General features: G+C 46.4%; 1 protein-coding gene across 1 annotated transcript in view; it reads right to left on the bottom strand.

The window, feature by feature from the left end:
* LOC138511395 (asparagine--tRNA ligase, cytoplasmic) overlaps positions 1 to 23,380 on the bottom strand; it is a 344,053-nt gene that overhangs the window by 214,920 nt on the left and 105,753 nt on the right. Inside the window, exons 3-4 of the mRNA XM_069627042.1 lie at positions 9,338 to 9,403; positions 9,165 to 9,257 (exon numbers count right to left, since the gene is read on the bottom strand). Of these exons, the coding sequence (XP_069483143.1) occupies positions 9,165 to 9,257; positions 9,338 to 9,403 (159 nt within the window). The remainder of the gene's footprint in view (positions 1 to 9,164; positions 9,258 to 9,337; positions 9,404 to 23,380) is intronic.

Here is a 23,380-nt window from a genome sequence, read left to right on the forward strand (position 1 = left end):
TATTTCCACTATTAACTGGATTCTTCCACTCTGTGCCCCTATGCTTGCTGGCTGTTTCTTTTGGCCAGGGACGGTTTGGCAACTGGTGGGTGGGGATCTTTTCCCCCATAAGAGAGGGGTATCCAGGTAGAAGATTTCAGATGATTTTTGGAACCCTGTGTGATGAAGTCTCACTGAGAGAGAGGACACTCTGCTCCAGACCCCGTTAGAACGTGTGATCTCTCTGCCCACCTGGAGAAGGAAGCTTTCAACTCTTACATGCAAGTAGTAAACCAAAGTCTGCAAGTGACAAGGCTCAGAGACTAAGCCCTGAAGATGGAGAATTACTCCGAAATGCATCGGCTGTCTAGCCATACTTAGACCCAAGAACTGGTTTCCTAAGAGCATTAACCGAATTCAGCATATAACTTATGTTGAATAAAATTGGTTATTTTTATTACAACTATGAAATCATATGAATGACTCAACTCCGATTTAAAGGCATGCATGATTGCGAAATTAAATAATATAAAACCTAAAGGAATCATTATAGTAAAAGCACAAAGCAGCATCAGACTTAACTGGGTGAGCCCATCCAGCTTTTTTGGGTATTTCTGTACTTTATGGATCGTCATATAGTATGGTAGCTCCTTCACAACCAAAACTGGAATTTTTTTAATTTGGTTCAGAAGTCCAAATATTAAGGAATTTGCGTGATGCCCACCTCTTTCTCCTCCCCTCTGCCCACCTGCCTCGGGACTGGATAGTGTTGTGGCCAAGATGAGGTTTTCTTCTTCAACTACTACAACGGTGATGTGTTTTCTTTATCCTTGTTGATGTATAGGTTGATGTTTTAACTGATTTCATCCATTTATAGTATTGTGCGTATGTTAATATGTTATTTGAATAAAAGGGCCTGTAAAGAGCCACTTATATTTCAACCATTGGTCTAAGTGTGGGTTATTGCCTCCCTGAGTCCAAGAACTTTTGGTCTGTGTAGGCTGTGTGCAGGGTCTTTGTGCTATTGTTCATGCCCAACAATCCTGACGAATCTAGAGCTTGGACTCGACTAGGCAATTCTCTTTTTGTAGTCGGAAGGACAGTGAGTGTGTTTTGGAGGTATTTTTAATAGGAGACGTGAAATATTTATTTACACCACAAGTTCTCCATTTAGGAAAAAAGGAAGCTCCGCAGGCGGAGACCTTCTGAGGTGACAATCCCAGGGTGGACAAAGAGTCCATATGATAAATTGGCGCATGTGGCGCAGGTCTGAGTGAGACCCGAGATACGAGTCTAGGAGAGGCAAGTCCAGCCGAAGCAAAACAAGCAGGTATAGAGTCATTTGGTGCACATACACACATTTCTACCTCGTTTTGTTCCTGAAATACACTGTTTTCAGTGCAGAAATGAAAAAGAAAAAAGAATTGGGTGCGTGATTGCAGGCACAGTCACCATTGAATTTCTAGGGTGACATGATTGCTGGGAGAGGACATTGTGAGGGCTCACGGACTGTACTCCTGATTGGATCTGGCCACCAAATACCTTTCTATGACACACAAGACAAAAATGTAAATGTTAAGTGCAACACTGGAGCATGTACACATGTTGTGAACACAGAAAACTCAAAGCCCTGCTTCTCACAAGGGAGGAATATGGCAAAGGTGGGATTTAATGAAGGGTGCTAATGTGCTCTAATATTAAAGGAAATTAGCAAAATCAATTGCTTTTTTCTAGTCACACTGTATGCATTAGGTTTGTATGTTATTAACGTGTAATTAGAAAATTAGCATCTACCATCAGCGGTGGACAGATCGCCTAGAAAGAATTTCTGAAAAATGTAAGGGCGAGTCGATCTTGCAGGTAGCGGCACAGCAGAAGCAGCATATGTCAGAACTATGGAAGGTATGGGATTTGGGGATAATTTTTTTGAGTTGGGTGCACCTGCTGTTCATCTCACCAGTGGCAGAGGTTAGAGTTAATGGGATCTTTTCAAGGACCTTTCCCCTGGGTCGAGGGACAAGGCGGGGTTGTCTCCTCTCCCCTCTACTTTTCACTCTGGCAGTGGAACCTCTAGCGGTGGAGCTTAGATCCAGCCCCGACTGGGAGGTATTCAAATGGCCCTGGGGTGGATCTCTCTGTATGCGGATGATCTGCTGATCTATATGGGTAATCCCTCGGTCTCCTGCCGAGGAGTGACGCAAATCCTCCACAACCATCAGTGGTTCAGTGATCTCAAAGTAAATTTGCAGAAATCGATCCTCTTTCCCATAAAGGGTTGGAATGCAGCAGTTCTGCAAGACCATCCCTACCAGCTTTCCATGAGGTTTAGATATTTGGGTATCCAGTTGGGTTGTCAGTTTCCCAGGATAAATTTGCATCAAATCATTGCAAATTCAAGCTCGACATATTGCACTGGCAGTCCAACCCACTGAATCTACAGGGCAAAGCAGTCCTCTGTATTTCTATGCAAATTTCTGTATGTGCTGCAAAACGCCTTTCTCCTGGTCCCCAAAGTGGTCTTTAGAAGGATCGAAACTATTCTCAGGGAGCTTTTATTGCCCTAAAAACCCTGCAGCGCTCAGTGTGGGAGGGTGGGATTGGTCTACCCAGCTTGCAATAATATTACTGGACGGCACAGTTGGAGATGTTAAACGACTGGTTGCATGGGGACCATGGGTTACCTCACGTTGCAACGCAGATGGGTTGGATGACGGGGAGGTCTCCTTTGCAGGTGTTCTATGGGAGGTGGGTTGGGAAGGACTGCACTTATGGTTTGGCACGTGCAGCAGGTATGGGCTGAAGCACACAGGCACATTGGATGGGGTGGGAGACCCACTTTAAATCAACCCCTTTGGAACAATGTTCATCTTCCAGAGCTTCTCAGGATGGGTCACTTCAGAATCTGGAATAACCACAGGATTTTAACTTTAGCAGACGTGGTGCACAAAAGGTCTCCTTTCCTTTAAGTCTTTACAGGAGAGGTTCGGTCTCTAGGGCAGTGAGCGCTTTAAGTATATGCAGCTGACACATGATATGCGATTGAAGTTCCCAGCCTTGAATGATGTTCCTCAGTCCCTCCCCACACCCCCTGCAGGCCGGCATGCATTGAGACCAAGGTCACCTCCACTCTCTATCAAGTATTGTCTGCCTTTGGGGCCCAGGCGCTGACCCGCCTCAGGGACAGATGAGAAGGGAGTAGTTTCTTACCTGTAACTCCATTTCTCCAGCGTTGGTATCTTTCAAGGATTCACAAGCTGGGAATATTCCCAGTCATCAGGCTGGGAATCCCCGGTTACTTTGACTTAGTCATTTTTCTATGGAAAAACCTTGACACCTTGAGTGTCCCATCAACGTCGTTGTGGGTGCTTTTGGTCCCCACCAATAGGACGTTGAGTGTATAGCTCTCGCCCAGCAGCTTCCCCTCAGATTGTAACCACTTCAGATGGAGGATATGCCTAATAGAGGATGTTTGCCTGTAGGCGTAGGCTGGAGGGCGCATGTGAATACAAGAAAGATACCAATGCTGGAAAAATTGAGTTCCAGGTGAGAAACAACTCCCTTCTCCATCATTGGATCTTTCATAGATTCACATGCTGTGAATAGATTTTATAGCAGTATACATGTTAGGAGGAGATAAATAAGGCAAACACTGATTAAATACTTTCACTTTTTCTGCGCTAATGCGAGAAGAATACATACGCAAGTAGACAATGGAGAAAAAAAACGAAAGCTGCAGTGTTTACCTTACTGGAACAGCCATTGAAGGGCTGCTCTTCCCATCTGCATGTCCTCAGCATGCTTCTGATATCAACAGTAGTGCCAGGTAAATGCGTGGGGCACTGGCCATGTTGCCACCTGGCAAATGTCTATGATGGGTACTCCAGACCAGAGAGCCACCAAGGAAGCGTGGCTCTTGTAGAGTGCGCTCTAGGCCTAGTTTGCAACGGCCTATTGGCCTTTGAGTGGCAGAAGGAGATTGTATATGAAATCCATTTTGCAATGCCCCGTTTTGAAATGGATTTTCCCTTGTACATAATATTTCCATGTCCTTTTCACGTCCAGAAAGCGGAGGGCTTTCTCGGCTGGTGAAATGGTGTTTAGGTTGCATTTTTGATGAAATTCCGATGCAACTTTTGGGATGAAATGAGGATTGGTAGAGAGTATCACCTTGCCTTTTCTGAATCGTAGATACGTAGGGTCTACAGCCAAGGCTTGTCGATCCGAAACGAGTCTAGAATATGTAATGGCAACTAAGAAAGCCACCTTCCATGTGAGAAATTTGATGTGTGTAGTAGACAGAGGTTCGAACTGGGGCTTCATAAACCCTGCCAGGACCAGATTCAGACTCCACACAGATGGAATCATTTTCTTTGACGAAAAGCCCTTTTAAGAAGTACGTGATTAGTCTGTTACTATAGAGAGGGGAAGATCTTTTCTTGCTAATTTTAGCAGGTAAAGAAGGATCTGATGAGGTGTTATGGCCAGCGGATGCAGATTGGGCTGTTGTACACCATGCACAGAATCTTTTCCATTTGTGGTTATCGGAAACGTTAGTAGAAGGGGCCGACAGTCTTGAGGGATGTTCAAATGACCTAACTCGGCGTGGTCAGGAGCCACGCTGTTGGTTCGCGATGAAGAATGATCCTGTTGTTCTGGGATAGAAGCCTGGCATGCGATCCTAGATGGATTGGATCCTCCGCTGCCAGCTGCAGGAGGTCCGAGAACCAGGTCTGCCTGGGCCAGTACTGCACCACCAGGATTATTTTGCAGTGACCTTTGCGTATCATCTATATCTTTTTCCTGATAAGGAAATGGGGGGAAACGCATATGCGAACACGCCGTTCCATGGGAACGAGAATGCTACCCCTTGGGAGTCGGGATGCAGGAGCCTGCTCGCAAATTTCTTGCACTGCTTGTTGTTGTGAGTGGTGAAAAGGTCTAGAGGGGGGATGACCCACATTGAGAAAATCTTGGATATCTGGATGTTGTGCAGTTGCCATTCGTGTGACTGCAATGCATCCCTGCTGAGGGTGTCTGCTTGCTTGTTCTGTATCCCCCGGTAGGTGGAAGATTTGAAGTAGAATGTTGTGTTGGGTGGCCCAATGCCAGATGGTCTATGCTTCTTGGGACAGGGTGTTTGACCGCTTCCGCCTTGTTTCCGCAGATAAAACATCATGTTTGCATTGTTTGTGAGGACTCGAACCACCGAATTCTTGATTAGAGGGAGGAAGCATTTTAGAGCCCAATGTACTGCCCACAGTTCCAGCACATTTATGTAGAGGATGGCTTCTTCAGGGGTCCAAAGGCTTTTAACTTGGTGCTTGGCCAAATGAGCTCCCCATTTCGCCAGGGAGGCATTGGTGACAATCGTGAGATGGTAACTGGGTTCCACCAGGTCCCTTCATTTGCGATGTTGCAGGGGTATGTCCACTATTTTAGTGTGCTTGATACGAGTCCGGGTGATGGTAACTGTCTGACCAGGAACCCCGGATTTGGGACCATCTGGTAGCCAGAAACCTTTGCACTGGCCGCATGTGCAGCCTGCAGTGGGCAATTAGAGGGATGCAGAAGGACATGGTCCCTAAGAGAGCCATGTATGTGCGGACCATGACTAGCTTGTTTGGCGTGAAAGAGTTTGCTAGGATTATCAATTTCTTCATCCTGTCTGATGAGGGTCTGAAAAGACTTTGGTCTGTAAGGAATCGTGCAACCAGGAAAACCACATTTTCTGAGGGAACTGTGCAAGATTTTGTGAAATTTATTGCAAAGCCCAATTGTTGGAGCAGAGTTTCCGTTTGTCAAGAGAACACAAGGCTTGTTGATATGTTGAACCTCGAACCAACCAGTCGTCCAAGTACGGGTAGACATGGTGGCCCGGTTTTCGGACAAAGGCTGTTACTGGTGCCAGGCACTTCGTGAACGTCCATGGTGCCGATTTCAGGCCAAATGGAAGTACCCAAAACTGATAATGCCTTTCGCTGCCGACCACAAATCTGAGGTTCTTTTGATGCCTTGGGTGTATTGGCACGTGAAAGTATGCATCCTTGAGAGGTAGCGCTGCTAGGTATTCGTGGGGTTGTATGGCTTTTATGACCTCTTGGAGTGTTACCATCTTGAACTTCTGCTTTTTGATGTTTTTGTTCAGCCTTTGCAAGTTCATGATAGGGCGCCACTTCCCGTCTGTTTTTTTGACGATGAAGTACCTGGAGTACACTCCCTTTCTTCTTGCTGAAGAGGAACCCTTTCGATGGCTAGTTTTCTTAGCATTTGACATACCTCCTGCTGTAAAACTTGAAGGTGCGGGCGAGATACCTTATCAGGAATAATGCGCGTTTGAACTCCAACAAGTGGACATACTGGATTCCATGTAGCAACCACCTGTCCTTTGTCATTGTTTGACATTTATTATGAGTGTCACAAGGCCTAAATAAGGACTTATTTGGTCCCGATGTCTCCATGGTTATAAATGGAACCGTGTACGTAGATGTCGGTTGCTCCAGATGGAGGAGGTTGATGAAAAATGTATTTCCTGAAGAACGTAATTTTCTATCAGAGGAGAGAAACACGAGGAATCCCAACAGCTCAGAAGACAGTTCAAATCTGAGGGGAAGCTGCAGGGGCAGAGCTATACACTCAACGTCCTATTAGTGGGGACCAAAAGCACCCACAGAGTTGTCGATGGGACACTCGAGGTGTCCGGTTTTTCCATAGAAAAATTACTAAGACAAAGTAACCGGGGATTCCAAGCCCGATGATGGGGAATATTCACAGTATGTGAATCCATGAAAGATCCAATGCTGGAGAAAGGGATGTAGGTTCTCTGGATCCTGAGGAGTGGGTGGAGCCGCTGAGGATCCCACGGAAATTGAAATATCCGCCAGGCTTCGTCTCATACAATATAAGATCTTACATCGGGTCTACTACTTTCGCACAATTCTCTATGAATGTGGGAGGGCAGACAGTGATTGTTGTTTATGATGCAGAGGGCACATTTTTTCACATATTATGGGAGTGTTCTCAAGTCCAACATTTCTGGGGGGAAATGTATTGACAGGCTGTCCGCTGTACTGGGTTTCACAGTCCCCAGAGACCCATAATGTATGCTCTTTGGAATATGGGGGAGGCCGTGCAGCGAGAATGTGTTTTAATCTGTATTTCTGGGACAGATTAAGAAAGTTATTGCCTCAAAGTGGGGTGCCCCGGAACAGGCCAGGATGGGTTGCTGGTCAGCTGAAGTTGACATGTGTATGGCCTTGGAGAGACAGTTCTACAATGCATGGAGTTGTCTGTTAAGTTTATTGAACGTTTGGCGTAAATGGGAGGGAGGGGGCTGAGGGAATTGTGTGCTTCCATTGTGCATTTTCTACATTGGATATTGCTACCAGTTTGAACATACTTTGGAACTTCACATGCGTTGCGGGCAATTCTTGTTTGAGATGTTACGCCAAGCAATGGTGTTTGGTGTTGGCTGCGTTCATATTGAAAACAATAAAATGTTTTAGAAAAAAAAAGAACATTTCAGATACCCAGGAGCTGCTTTTAGCTCCTGCTCATCTACTCTTAATTTTCGACCTATGGCAAAGGATTCATTCACTACAGGAGTTTGTGAAGGGACATTATATGGATTAGGCCTCACATTACCAGAGACATACAGCATCTGCATCTAGATGTTTAAGAGTGAGAGAGGTTAGTATTGTGGTCGGCAAACTGCACCTATCCAGATATTTCTCATAATCATTCACTATTGACTGCTGGCTAAGGCTGATGGGAGGTTGTAGTCAAATAATATGTGGTGAGCCAAAGGTTGCAGACTTCTGGACTAAAACCACAGACTCACCATCAATGATGGAACGAAAAAAATTATGGCGAATAAAAAAATGAAAAATATTGTATGGTTCCTATTTCAGGCTTCACAGCCAAAGCCATTTTAAACAGGAAGAACCTAGGTTTGAGGATACAAGACACAAAGACAAAACACCTGAAAACGAAAATATAGGAAATTGAAGAAATGATGAAGTACTTGTTTTAAAGACCTGATATTGTATGTAGGAAATATAACATGAGGCTATTAACATTGAATGATTGGCCCTATAATAGTACTTCTAAACTAAAGTGTGTTGGTACCCCCAAATAGAGGGTAGTAATGAATATAGTTATAGGCCCGAGTCGGTAATGCCCCCCCGCTCGGGGCATATAGCTATTAGTACCCCGGCCCGCAATATCTGTGTGACCGGGGCAATAAAAGCACTTTTTCTTGTCCCGCTGCAGCATTTCGGGACAAAAACAGACCAAGAAAATGTCCGCCGGGAAAGGGAAAAAGGAGTACGTTTTCCCTTTCCATGGCGGCCATCGTGAGCGGACGCGCTGGGGAACAGAAGTGTTCCTACCATGTCTGTTCCCGAAAGAAGACAGAGAAGAAGGTAAGTGGGGTTGGAGGGCGGGAACGTACCTGGTTCCCTGGCAGGGGACGATGGAAGCCACCAGCCATGTGGAGGCTGCCATCGTCCCCCACCGGGGACAAAGGAGCAAGAAGGTAAGTGGGGTGGGGAGGAAAGGGGAAGAACATTTTTTATTTTTAAAAAGTCTTACCCGAGTCCCCGGCGGGGGGCGAAGGCAGCCTCTCAGCCGTGGGGAGGCTCGGAGCAGGGATGGCACTGCTTCGAGTCTCCTCATTGGCTGAGGGGCTGCCACGCCCCCCGCCGGGGACAATGGCAGTGGAATCCCGACCGAGGTATTCCCGGCCGGGTAATGCCTTGGCGAGGGCCAATCAGAATGGCTCTTTCATTCTGATTGCACCCTCGCCGGGTACTAATATAGTGTATATGACTGGCTGCACGCTACAGGTGTACAGTTTAAAACCAAGCTCTGCGAAAACAGGAAGCGCCAAAGAGAGACGTTCACAAAAAGGACAGAATAGCATTGGACACTGACGTTAGCCATTGACAAAATGACCAAGATCTGAAACTTAGGTTATGAACTACTGGAAAGCAAAAGCACACACAAAAACAGAGTTGGTACTTTTGAAGTTTTCTTGTAAAGCTCAGCAATCCAAAAGAAGACCACATGTTCGGCATCTAACATTGAAAGTTAGCATCCCTGACAAACATGGCTTGTAACATGCCACATGTTTACAGGAGCTCTTACAATACAATTTTCGAAATAGCAACTCAAAATGATTTGCTCACCTCCTTCTTTTCTTTAGCTTCGTTTTTCATTTGCTCCCTGTTCCATAGTTTTCGAATGTTTTTTAGTTGAGTTTTGGAAATAACATCCCATCTCTGGAGAAACAAATGCTTTAGTACCAGAAACTTTCAGAAATATTCGCTATGGAAAGAATTCACTTTAAAATCATACAAACCTCATTCTCCTTTTGGGAGTCCACATAAAATGTGGGGAACGGTTCTTTTCCTGCTGCCAGCATGGCCTGAAATAAAAGAAAGGACAGCGTTTAGCTCAGCCACAGAACCCCTCTTTTGGCAAGACAGTCACCCTTCTAAGCCACATTCTGCAGAATGCAATTCAGTAATTAAGGGCACTGATTTGTCTTCAACCTGGACCAGTGCAAACTATTGGTGTACAATATGAACCAGTAATATGGGTGGGATTCGGACCAGCATTGGTGGAAGCCCATCTTGCACTTTTACAACTGCAATAGGAAACATGATTTTATCAACATTATATTTGTAGACAATACCTTATGCTGTACAGGTGGTATTTTTAAAAAAATGATTGCATTCGACTTCAATCACAAATGGACACAATTATGGAATGTCTTCATTTTGAAACATCTCCACTAAAGAACAAGTACAGATTAGTAACCAATTATAACATGATCATACTACCTCAGGGCTATGCTTACAGAAATGTAAACACTAAAATGAATGTGTCAATGTTAGAAATTCATTTTTAATGTGTGCACCAATATTCAATATTATGTTTATGTGGTTCTATCGAATAGTTGCCAATATGTTCCCCCAGTTTACAGAAATAGGCATGAGAAATAAATCCCCAAAGTATATAGCAAGGCAGTTAAGCTGGGGAAAGGACAAGCAATTTAATAAAACCAAGGATATGTAAGGTCTCTGGTATGCCATTTCAACTGCCCCAACTCTTTACTTAATATATATTTGCATTTGTAGCACATAACATGCCAAGAGTGGCCTCAGAGCGTGAAGCAAGATGGCAAGGAAATATTCAATACAGTGGAATTGAAGAGCGTATGTCAACACAACAAAAAGGTTTAACTTTCTTCTGAATTAGGAGTTGGGATGGTTCATGACAGAGGGTTAACGAGAGTCAGTCTAATGGTTTGGAGGTAAGGGAAGACCCGTTTATTATTTTGGGGGGTCATAGGAGCTAGGAGATAGTTGATCGTAGATTCCTGCATTGAGTGCGTAGATTAGGAATTTGGCAATAAGACCAAGCAGGGCTTTCTAGGTAGGATGCAGTAGATGATATGAGCTAGTGCAGAAAGGAGAGAGACGAATCTTAATTTCTGTGGTTTAGAAAAGAGTCAAAACAACTAAGTACTATGCCATGAAGATTGGAAGCTGATTGTATGTGGGCCAGGTGGATTTGGCAGTCAACTGTGTCAAAGCAAGACTATAAGTGCTGGAGTTTCAGGACACTGACATCATCGGGATCTTTGATCATTCCAGATCATCCAGCAGAAAGACAAGAACCGAGACTGTGCCGCTTCCCAGGCTAAAACGTGCTGGGCTAAAACCTGCCTGGAGGATGGAATGGTCCTTAATGTGTAATTGGACTTGGCACGGGTTGCTGTCTCAAATAGTTAGGCATGAAAGGCAGGTTTGAGTTAGGACTGTAGTTGGAGGAATCAGAGTACTTCAGAAAAGGGATAAACACAGCTCCCATCATGAGAGGTAGGGTGTTAGGGAGAATTCTCTCTTTAGGCTGAATTTCCTAACCTAGTGAGTCCCCCAGCAGCTTTGCTGGATTTCTGGAGTTTGTTTTTTTCTCCTGCCAAGAGTGAGACTCTTTTCCTGTCACTCTTGGACATGATTTATGGTATTCCTTTGTCTGGTAATGTGTTTTTTTGGGCCATGGGGTCCTTTACTCCATAGGGTCTCATGTGTTTTTCCTATGTGTGTTACACAGCACCCTCCGTGCAGTAACACAGGGAGACTACTGTCTCCCAGGGCATGTAAAGTCCCCATTGGCTTTACTAGTCCCAAATTATTAACAGAAACCAGTACAAACCATCATATTGTGGATGTACTGGTCGGGGCAATTCGATTGCCCCGGGGTCTGTTAGTCGAGGGGGAACGTCTCCGTCCCCCCTGATCAAGTTTTGGCTGGTGGAAGTGGAAACTACTTTTTATATTCGACCGCGAATATTCTCCTATGGGATTTTCCCATTGTTCGAGGCTACCAACTTTAATTATTTAATTCTCATAACCTCGAACATACCGCCGGTTTATTTAATTAATATTAATTCTCCGGTTGGTATTTTTTGCCAAGACTCGATTCTAAAATGGCGGTTGTGTTCTCTTCTGGGACTCCAACCCAAGTCGTGCCCTTTGTTCCACTTTTTTGGCGGGCTTCTCCACAGAAGCCTCCAAAAGTGGTGCCACTCTGTCTGGGTACCACAGGGGGTGTGGGAGGGGTTTAGGCACCCTGGACCGAGTTACCCTGGTAACTCAGGTCGCACTCTTGTGTGATTGGCCCAAGTGGTGAGCCAGCCGGCTCACCATTTAGCATGTTTGAGTGACAGCTAGGCTGAGTGAATGGGGGTTTTCTGCATAAAAGCAGGGCTTTGGGGACTGGAACTTCAGAAGTCGCCACAGGACCTGAGAATCCGACGAGGGAGAAGCTGAGCCGACCTACCACAACGACACCACCGGTGGAGCCCTGCAGAACCGACTCACCACTTCCCGACGACAGAGAAGATCTCCCGGCTGGAGAGGCTTCTTCCCCTGACTGGTGGGCACAACCAGTTTACCTTTCTTTCTTGGCACCCCAGGCGGTTTGTGGTCGAACTGCCCGTGCCAAGCACCCCGGCAGCCGGATAGCCACTCACCAGTGAACCGCAAATCACCGGACCGCTCCTTGTACCTGAGAAATTCTGCAGCTGGTTTCTTCCCTGGCAGTGCAACGGACTCCTGTCTTCCTCCACGACTAGATCCTCTCTTCTCCCGGACAAAGCACCGACTTGCACCCGCTGCCAGGAACAACTGCCCCCGCTGGAGCGTTCTCACCACTTTAAGGTACCGTGTCCGCCAGGCCTCCCTTTCTAAAGATTGCTACAAGGTAATAATAACACCTTAACCTTCTGGACTGGGCTCGCCACCTTGACCCTCTAACTGGTCCCCTTCAGTGGTCCAACTCCTTTTTGAACCTTTACAAGACTTTTGTGCACTGCAACCGTGTGACCTTGGACACATTTCGTTTGGATCCTCTGAAAGTGGATCCGGCCTCTTGAACTCTAACTTCACGGTTTTACTTTGCCTTCCTCTCTTGTGTTCTTGAAAAAGTGTTGGGATCTGTTTCAATTTGTTCTCTGCTTTTCTCTCCCTTTTTAAAACAAACTATTAGAGTGCCATCTACGTTAAGCGCTCACCGCCGTCTGAAAATAAGTGGGGCTTTACTTAAGACTTGTCTAATATTCTTTTAAGGGAGTGTATATCTTTTAGTGACCGTGTTTTTGAATTGCTTACTATTGGTGCCTGTGTGTTTTTCTAGATGTGGTTTTAAATAAATAATTATATCTCTTTTACACCAAGCCCTGGTCAGTGTTTACTTGTTCTATTGTGTGCTCTTGACCCATTGTGAATACTCTGTATGCTGCCTAACTCTTCTTGAGGGAAGTCTGACTGCTCAGCCACAGCTACCAAGTGAATCTGTGTGGTACACACTGCTGCCAAGTGGGTTTACTGCCAAACACCTGTAGTCCTAAATCTTTTGCAGTGGTCCCAGAGGGAACTGCACAGGTTTCTGCCTAACATAGGGCAATGCCTGAAAAGAGCAAGTGCTTAATTACGTTTAGGGAGTAGTGGGGGATTGCAGGTTTGGGTGATTTGAACATTCTCACCGGACACTGCTTAAGCAGCAATCCCGGGTTCTTTACATTTTAGTGAGAAGTGCATCAAATTAAGATTGAGAGAGATAGGAAAAGCAGAAGACAAGATATGGGGCATGCAGTGACCTTCCAATTAGCGTGAGGGAGTAAGCAGAGGATGGGGGTGGCAGATACATTTTAATTAAAAATGGTGGAGTTTTTAGATTGGAAGAATAGTGGCAGAGGTTTTGGGTAGATATGAAGGCAGCATTGGAGGACAGAGGCTTTGAAAGTTCACGAAGCACTGTAAGGAAGGCATGGTACAAAACAGTAAGAGAGACAAGTGATCACAGTTCAAGGGAGTTTATTGAACTTCAATTGGGTTTGAAAAACGCCTATCTAATTCTAAATCTAAACAATGGAGCAAGCGTGACCATCAAATAATAACGCAATCCTAGTCGAGTCTGTCAAAATAAAAGGGCCTATACTAATAAACCTATTGCCAATCCTTACTTCTAAATACAAATAGTGTGGTAAATGTTATGGAAAAGAAAAGTGTTCAGAAATTATATGTCAGGATATTTAAGCCGTTGGCTTCCCCTTCCCACGTTTTGAGCACGGAACAAGGCGGCACACTCTGGGTTAGCAGAGTTGCTGGCTTCTCTAGCACGGGGATGCAGTTCAAAACTTCCACGTAATGGCCTTGTGTGCCAAAGTCTCTTTGTCATTCAAAGTCTCTTATTCAGAGGGCCAGATGCAACACGACAAACATCAAAGTTCCTTTTTTCTTAGGATTTCACATGTACAAATTCTCTGGTGATTTTCGCTTCGCCCCGGTGCCCCCCCTCCAACCCACTTTAACACAAAGCTTCCAACTGATCTCCCTCTGCCGGGCTCGGACCAACTTGATTTACTTTTCTAAGCTTTCTTTACTTCAAAAACTAAAGACTTGACTGTGCACAGGATTTTGCTCAACCTGTCGCAGGACCACTTTGATTAACAATTACTCGCTCTCTTCTCGATATAACCTTCTCACTTTCACTTTTGCCACTTCTCAGACAAATACCTCACAGAGACCTTCGACTGAACACCCACGCAATTCTGGACTACTCTGTCAAAGGTATTGTATCTTGCTTTGAAAGTTCAGTCACTCATCAGCAGTTCAACTTTGCTTGTGTCTTACCACACACATTTTAACAATATTTGTTCCAGCGCCTGCCAAACAATGTTGCTGCTTGCAACCTTAGCTTCAGAGACCGGTCTTGTCTCACTCTCCCCAACTCACCGGCTGTGTTGATTTCACCGATGTTGCTTTGTTCTTGGAGCCAAAGATGGTACCACGGCGGCTGGTTCTTCTCTCCGACACACAATGCAGGATTCCTCAGCCTGGTTACATGGTCTTATGCTTTCTTTTTTTTATTTTTCTTTTTTTTTTAAACTATTTATTTATATTTTTCAACATAAATTACACAAAAAAAAAAAGAATACTATTTACAGTTTAGGCCATTGTACTATACATAACACCATGACTAAAACAACATTCAACGCAAAGAACAAATTGTGGCTATACAATCTACAAAATGACCTAGACCCAATTCAAAAACATAATATTGCGCACAAAATTGACATCAACAAAACAGTGAGGACTTGACAAACAAAGAACATGACAGACACCACCATCGACCCAATCCCCTCATTAGTATTGAGAACAAGACAACTCCACTACACAATTAAATCTTTGATCATCCATAAAGAGCAGTGAAACGTCCCCACAGTTCATCATAAAATGCTTCCTTGTGTTGCTTACAATACATAGTCTTTTCATACCTGGATAAAACTTGCACATCTAAAATCCACTCTTCCACTGTGGGCTTCTTCCTGGTCTTCCAAACCTTTAATATCTGCTAAATTGCCACCAACAAAGTTTTGCTAATCCAGCAAGATGTTACCCAACCAATATTTTGACCACTTCTTGAAAGCTGTAGGATGATTGCCAAGGGATTACGTGGATACGTAATGTTCCAGATGTGGTCAATCCTATCAACAACATCTTTCCAAAAACTCAGCACCCTTTCACAACTCCACAACATATGCAGCAGACTACCCCTCTCCTTCCCACAACCCCAACACCTGTCATTATCAATCATCCCCAAAGCACACATACGTGCGGGGGTACAATATATTTTACCCAATATTCTTTGATGAATATAACGTAGTTGTAGATCTGCCTTAGCATTTATTGGGACTTTCCACACCCTTTCCCACTCTTCTAGTGCAAGATCTCTACCTTACGCTTTCTAATCAAGGTTTCTTGAAAGTAATGGTTTCTTGTCGGAAGGGTCAAGGGAACTTCTGTACTTGCGATCGCCTCCTGTTTTGCTATCTTTCTGCTCTGGTTCAGCTACCGTCGTCTCTAAACTATTATTTGCTCATGTGCTTTGCTTTGCTCAGAGTGTGCTCTCGTGCTCCGCCTTTTATCCGTGTGGGGAAGCTTAATGGAAGTCAGGTGTGTGCGATTATCAGTAATTGCATAACCTCGCCTGACCATTGTATTGGGACACGTCAAGTACACTGCTCGGGTGTTAGTCTGTTTTCTCTCATAGCGGGCTGTCCGTGAAAAAGTGTTTGTGTTGCAAAAAGGGGCCGGGGGGGGTGGAGTCAGTGCCCCAGATAAGATTTTGAGGTGGGAGTATTTTACTCCCCATTTTTAAACTTTGAGAGTAAATGTGATTTCAAGAGAGTAAAAATGACTTTTCTCCTTTGCAAGAGAGTAAAATGTGTGTGATGTCCTGCCGACGTGCGCAAAAACTGTATGGAAATCATTACTATGTAGCAGCTTTCTGCATTTTTCTCCAAGGTGTGGCCATTTGATCTCTCCTGTATATATTTAAATGTTTAAAACTCAAAAATCTAGCCAATTACATAGTAAAGCAAACATGAATTTTATGGTGTCTTTTGAGGCTCGATAGCAGAATTGTCTTTTGATGTTTAATGAAAGTCCTCATTTCCTGGAGCTATTACTACCTAATGGTATGCCAATGTTATGATACAACAGTGCAGAGAGGCAAGGACTCCATACTAAATTTTATATCTAATCTCATGGTCAAATAGTTATTTGTATAGCGCTTTTGGCAAAGTGCTGTACATAGAACCCATTTATCACAATCATCACCAAACCTAAGTCGGTACTCCTTTATCGACCTCGAATGGATAAATTGGCCTTGCCGGGATTCGAACCTGCAACCTACAGATCATGCACAGAACGCAGCAGCAAGCTCTCAACCGGCTGAGCATTCTTATTGACTAACATCCTTCAGAGGTCGGTAAACTGAGTATCGACTGAGGTATAATAATCACAGTGCCTAGATGTTGGACGAACCATGTATGAAGTGCTACATAAAGTTAAATACATATCTGGATTATCACAGGGACATGTTTTGCTGAGTTTCTATTTCAATTACAAATGTAACTTTCATTTGTTTGTTTTTGAACGGCGCTTGCACTTCCTGGAGAGTCAGGTTTTGGATGTTTTAATTGTAGTCTTGAGGATTTCAGATGCTAGAACACATGCGATTGGTGTAATGACAATCCCTCACCCTTGAGCAAAGACTCCCCTGCCAATGACAATTTATAGTACTGTACCCCATCGACTGCAAGATTGAATGGATGTAAACTAGACCGTGCATACTCATAATTTTACACACTGTTTTTATAATTCGAATGTATTTTGAATTATAAGTGTAAAAATGATCTGCCTCTGCAGGCTTATGCACACAGCACAGGGACTCTGAAAAATACAATTGTGCAATACTGGTTTGCTTTCACTGGAAAAAAGCATAATTTATTACAAAAGATGAATTCTCAATTGCAACTTAGTTTTCCATCTTATTAATTATAGAATCCTAAAATGCTAGGAAAATAAATATGCACAGTGCTACTGTTTGCTCCATGAGCATCAACACATCAGAAGCTGAATGGAAAGAAACCATTCCTTTTATTACAGTGTGCAGTTTCCTTTTTTGAAAGGCTTCTGAGAAGTACATTCTGTTTCAGAGGCTTTTATCCATTGCTTGGAATTACATCCATGTAGATAAAAATCAAAAGAAGCGTTCTGGTTTCTGTCAAGTAACTGAACCTTTGCACTGCCCTCTGCTCTAAACCTGTGTGTAAATGTACACAGGAAAATAATAAAGCTGTCGTATTTATAAGAATTTCATGCATAAAAAGGCCTAGTACGCACCTTATCTGGAGGCCTGGGTGGAGTTCCTAAATATCCTACCTGGTAGGATGGGGTAAAGGTGTTATTGGCAAGGGGATACCGCGTCTCGCCATCCGGAGTCCCACTCCATGAAGACCCCTCACCAAGGTGATCCTCCTGCACTGGTCCACCCCCAGGAACTGGATCCAAAAGAGATTGCTGTGTCCTGGCCACCTGGATGACAGATTCCCGGGGACTAGCGGGTGAGACACCTTCTGGTTTCTCATAGCACTTTAAGAGCTCAGTGCAGGGGTTTTAGCAATTACTATTCAGGCTGAATTGGAGCCCTTTGTTTGCATGTTGTATCATGTCACGGATGGCTGAAAGAATACTCCCAGAGACGGCTCAACGGGCAGGTCTTAAGAGCGCTAGGAGATAGATATCTCTCTCTCTCTCCTAAAAGTACCAATGCCTCCCGAACTCGGGCATCCCTACTCCCCCAAGGTTAGTATATAATGCATAATTCAAGGTTTTGACTTCACTAGATGGGATAACCTAAAAGGCCAATGCCTTATCTGTCTGAACTTCCTAGACTTTACCCACACTATCAATATTGTTAGTGTACTACTAGAGATTTTAAGATGTGCCATTTTTAGACATGCTGCCAGACTGTCTTCTTCCCATCACTCCTACGTACTCTTCTTTCTATCTGATGTTCTCCTCACACTGTTCTCCTGCATGCCCACCCGCCTTTACTCCTACTCCCTAGATCTTCCTCCTTTGTCCCCCCGATGTCCATCCTTCTGCTACTTGTCTCCACCATTCCATGTTACTGCCCCCTCTGCAATACTATTCGACACCTTCTACCCAGTCACACTCCGTTCACCCTCAACCACTTCACATATACTTCTTCCAATAATCCCATTGACTAGTTTTACACACACACACACAACGCAGTACCACTTGCACTCACCAACCAATACCTCACCTGCTCTACAATTGACCTCCACGCTCTCATACACATCTTCCTACTGCTGGTCTCTTGGTCTGTTTCTCCTACTCCTCGTCTAACATCCCCCGAACAACCAACAACTTCCTGTTTACTGGAGTTTCTTTTATCTGCCTCCCTATCTTCCGGTTTTTTGTCTGGCCCTGGCCAGTATGGCCCGGTCTTCCCCACCTAGAAAATGTTCCATACAAAATATTTTGTACATAGTGTTCAGCCCCACTGCTTTTCTCCAGGAAAAGCCATTGCGGAATAGCGATAGCAGCTTGTGTTGTGTGGCGTCTAAGTTCCTGTTAGGGGGGCCTTAGCCTGGCCTCCCCCAAGGTGAGCACAGTCTGTGTGGGTGGTTAAGATCCTGGTTTTAATCCCTGGTGGCCTAGGGTTTCTGCAGCAGTTTCACCGCTGTTCATGTCAGGGGCGGAGGTGCGTGATATGGCAGACGGCCGCATATGCTCTCCACTGCGTCTATGGCTGGCTCTCAATTTGCCTGTCTGGCTCTGCAAGGAGAATGGCGCGGGGCGCTGATGGGATGTGTATCCTCCATCTTTCGCTTCGGCTGCAGCATTCCCTTCGGTGTAAAATAGAACTAGAATATGATGAGAATTTGTAACACGAGGTATGGGGTGATGCAAACAGGTGCTGCCGTGTATAGACATAGGTCACAAAAAGGGAAAAAGCTCAAAGGCATTGAGGGGCAAATGAGCAGAACAGCTAATACACAAAGGGGAGTCCCCTAGATGAACCACTTTAATTGCATGATTCAATATGGCCTAGCCCTAATAAGGCCTCAGCTTGTCCCGAACCAATTCAGACCAAATCCATACGATGGCACACATGAATAAAAAATGAATTCTTTATTTGGTAGGCCTCAAGGTCCTACAACGAAACACATAAAACCGATCTCAAAGCATTATATCAGTATAAGATTTTTTACAGAACATATACTTTATCTGGGTACTAAATATTACAAACAAAACATCCCTACTGAAAAACTGTCCAACACGGCCTTAGTGTTGCATATTAACAAATGAATAATACAGACAGACACATATGCCATCACATGGATTTAGCCTGAATTTATTCAGGAAAAGCCGAGGCCTTATTAGGGCTAGGCCATATTGAATCATATAATTAAAGTGGTCCATCAAGGGGACTCCAGTTTGTGTATCAGCCGTGTATAGACAAGCACCTGCAGAGGGGAAAAGGAATGCGGGCCCTCATCTGCCACTGTTCCCCCCCACCCCCCATGTGAAGATGTGTACATAGTGGTTCTCTTGTGTTTTTGCTTGGCGCGCTGATGCCTGTGTGTTTTTGGGGGCCCTATAAATAAATTTAAAAAATGGATCTGCTGAGTGTTGGCAATGCAGTGTTGATCATGTAGAATGTGCAGCTCTTCGAATGTTCGTGCATCGATGCTCAAGTTGATCCCAGAGCACAAAACAACCAGATCTAGATGTGTCTGTTCGCTCGGCCTTCAAATGGAGTTCAGAAAATACACCCAAGCTAAATAAGTTCTCAGACTTCGGTGTTATGTAAAACCGTGCTTTTTATCTTGACTCTTTGCAGGAAAGACTGAACAATTTTGCTGAGAGAAACTCGTGTTATCCCTGGTGGACTTCGGTAGGAGGAGCTCAGTCAGGAGTAGAGGGTTTGGAACAAGTTACTTACCTGTAACCGTTGTTCTCCAGCATGGGTCTGGCATGGATTCACATGCTCATGAATATTCCCCGTAGTCAGGCCGGGAATCCTCGGTATAGAAAAAAATCAGTATCAGTTTCGTTTCTGATCTGTCTTTCTTGGCAGTAACCAATCACTGGTCTCTGGGTCATACTGCCCCCAACCAATGACTGCCCTCTCCCTAAGCCCCGCCTCTGGCAGCCATCCTCAGATTTGGTAGCACGTAAAGTGGCAGTATGACCAAGTGAAGAGCCGCAGAGGGGTAGGCGGGAGGGTTCGCATGTGAATCCATGCCAGACCCATGCTGGAGAACAACAGTTACAGGTAAGTAACTTGTTCCTTCTCCAGCATGGGGTCTGGCATGGATTCACATGCTCATGAATAAGAGAATAAATAGCAGTACACACATGCACAACCACAGGAGGTGGCAACAGGCTCAACATTAAGCAATACAACAACTCAACATTAAGCATCTCTTACCTCCTCACCAGGCTCACATTAGGTGAACAGGTTGCGCAGCACTGCTTGGCCGACCCTGGACTCCTCCCTGGAGTCCCAATCGACGCAGTAGAATCTTGTGAAGGTGTGTGTCGACCTCCACGTCGCAGCCCTGCAGATGTCTAGCAGGGGCACACCAGACAGGAGCGATCGCTCTGGTCGAATGGGCTCTCGGACAGCCGGGCAGCGGTCGGTTCGCCAACCGGTGACAGTGCATGATGCAGCCGGAGAGCCATCTGGAAATGGAAGTCTTCGAGAGAGCCTTCCCTTGATTCACAGTCCCAAAGTTCACAAACAGCTGTGACGTCTTCCGAAAACTCTTCGTGCGGTCCACGTAGAAATTCAGTGCTCTAGCTACATCCAGCGAGTGCAAAGTCCTCTCGGTCGGCGACGAAGGCGACGGGAAGAAAACTGGCAACACCAAGGGCTCGTTGAGGTGGAAGTCCGACGGCACCTTGGGCATAAAGGAGGGGTGCGTCCTCAGCACCACCCTCGTGTCACGAAAAGTCAAGTATGGAGGCTTGCAAGATGCGGCCTGGATCTCTCCCACTCGTCGTGCGGAGGCGATGGCCACGAGGGAAGCGGTCTTCCATGACAGGAACTTCAGAGGCGCCGAATGCATAGGCTCGAATGAAACCCCATGAGCCTGGTCAGCACCACATTAAGCTCCCACGCCGGGGCAGGAGCCTTCACCGGCGGAAATGATCGGAATAGCCCCTTCATGAATTCTTTCACCAGGCGATGAGACCACTAGGACGCCCGTCCCGCACTCCTGGTATATTGTGAGATTGCAGCCAGATGTATTTTGATGGAGGCGTGAGCCAGTCCAGCTTTGGCCAGCGACAGTAGGTACGGCAGTACTTGAGGGGCCGTAATCCGCAGAGGGTTAATATTCTGTGCACGGCACCAGACAGAGAACCTCTTCCATTTGTGTCCGTAGCACTTGAGAGTTGAGGACGCCCTGGCCTTTGCAAGAACCTCTCTGCAGTCGGCCGGGTTGTCGTACCCTCCAAACTCTAGTGCTGCAGGAGCCAGGCCTGCAAGTTCGGCGACTCCGGGTTGTGGTGAAGAATGGCGCCTCCTTCTCTGGAGAAAAGGTCTGCGTTCGTCGGCAGCTTGACTGGTGTGGACATTGACAAGTCCAGAAGGTCCGGGAACCAGATCTGTCTCGGCCACGCCGGTGCGACGAGGATCATCCTGCACCAGGACCTCTTGAGCTGGTTGATGAGCCGGAGCAGCAACGGCAGCCGAAGGAATGCATAAAGAAATAGGCCGTCCCAGGGGAACGAGAAAGCATCGTACATGCTCCTCGGCTGGGGGAACTTGCTGGCGAACCTCCGGCACTTGGAATTCGTCGCCGTCGCGAAGAGATCAATTTGGGGTTCGCCCCATCGTCGGAAGAGTCGATCCACTTGATCCTGGCGTAGTTCCCACTCGTGGCACGAGCGCAGCTCCTGTTGAGTGAGTCGGCGATCGTGTTTTTTATTCCTGCCAGATGAAGAGGCACCAGAAAGATCCGGGTGACGGCCCAATGCCACAGATCCTGGGCTTCCTTGGATAGGGCCGGGGACTTGGTTCCGCCCTGCTTCCGGATGTAGAACATCGTGGTGGTGTTGTCGGTGAAGATCCTCACCACCCTGCCCTTGAGGGACGGGAGAAAGGACCTGAGGGCCCAGAACACTGCGCGGAGCTCCAAAATGTTGATGTGGAGCGACTTCTCCTCCGGGAGCGAAAGGCCTCTCGCGTGAAGATCTCCAGAGTGCGCTCCCCAACCTTCCAGGGAGGAGTCCGTCGTCACCGCCACCTGGAGAGCTGGGATCTGAAAGTCGGTGCCCGCCGACAGATGGGAGCGGGTACCCCGCCACCGAATCGCCCAACGGAACATCTCGTTGAGAGGGATCCTGTCCTCGAAGCTGCCCGTCGACTGGACCCAGCGGGCGTCGAGGAACTCTTGTAAGTGGCGCATCCAAAGCCTGCAAAGGCGTACCAGATAAATGCAGGAGGACATCATCCCGAGGAGGGACTTGATAGATCTTACCCTGGCCATGTCCATGGCCAGCAGACGCTGCACCTTGCCCAGAATGGTCCTGGTCCTTTCCTCTGACGGCAAGGCCAGCCGCACCACTGTGTCGAGCTTGGCTCCCAGAAACAGGGCGACTTGCGACGGAACCAGGTGGGATTTTGGAAAGTTGATGGAGAATCCCAGGTCCGTGAGCAGCTGGACGGTCTTCGCAGTGTGCTCCACAGCGAGCTCCCTCGTCCTTGCCCGGATGAGCCAGTCGTCCAGGTAGGGGTAGACGTGGATCCCCTGTAGGCGCAGTCGCGCCGCCACCGGTGCGAGGCACTTGGTGAACACCCTGGGTGCCGACTTCAATCCGAACGGGACGGCCTTGAACTGGTAGTGCCGCCCTTGGACCACGAACCTGAGGAACTTTCGGTGTCTTTTTAGAATGGGGATGTGGAAGTATGCATCCTCCAAATCCAACGACGACAGTAAATCGCCCTCCTCCAGCTGTCCCAGCACGTGCTGGAGGGTGACCATACGGAACTTCTGCGCCTTGATGTACTTGTTCAGTCGTCGTAGGTCCAGGATGGGGCGCCATCCTCCTGTCTTCTTTTTTACGAGGAAGTGCCTTGAGTAAACTCAGGAGCCCCGAAGCCTCTTTGGGACGAGCTCGATGGCACCCTTCTTGAGCATCGCCCTTACATCCAACAGTAGTTGAGGGACGTGATTTTCCTTCCTGGCCACGGGTGGAACGCGAGGGCACTTATTCTGAAACTCGAGGGCGTGCCCTTGGGCCAGGGCGTCCAGCACCCAACGGTCGGTGGAGATGGACTCCCACACGCTGACGAACCTCGCCAGCCGGCCTCCCACCGGGGTGCTTCGGGGGGGGCCCGACCCCACGGTCGGTTCAATCTTGTTTGGAGGCCGCCTTGCCTCCTTTACCTCCCTGTCGACGACGACGGGCACCACCTGGCTTGCCTCGTCCCCTGTAGGCTTCCT

This window comes from Ambystoma mexicanum, chromosome 6p, assembly GCF_040938575.1.
Source record: "Ambystoma mexicanum isolate Mex_15411 chromosome 6p, UKY_AmexF1_1, whole genome shotgun sequence".
Taxonomy (NCBI): Eukaryota; Metazoa; Chordata; class Amphibia; order Caudata; family Ambystomatidae; genus Ambystoma; species Ambystoma mexicanum.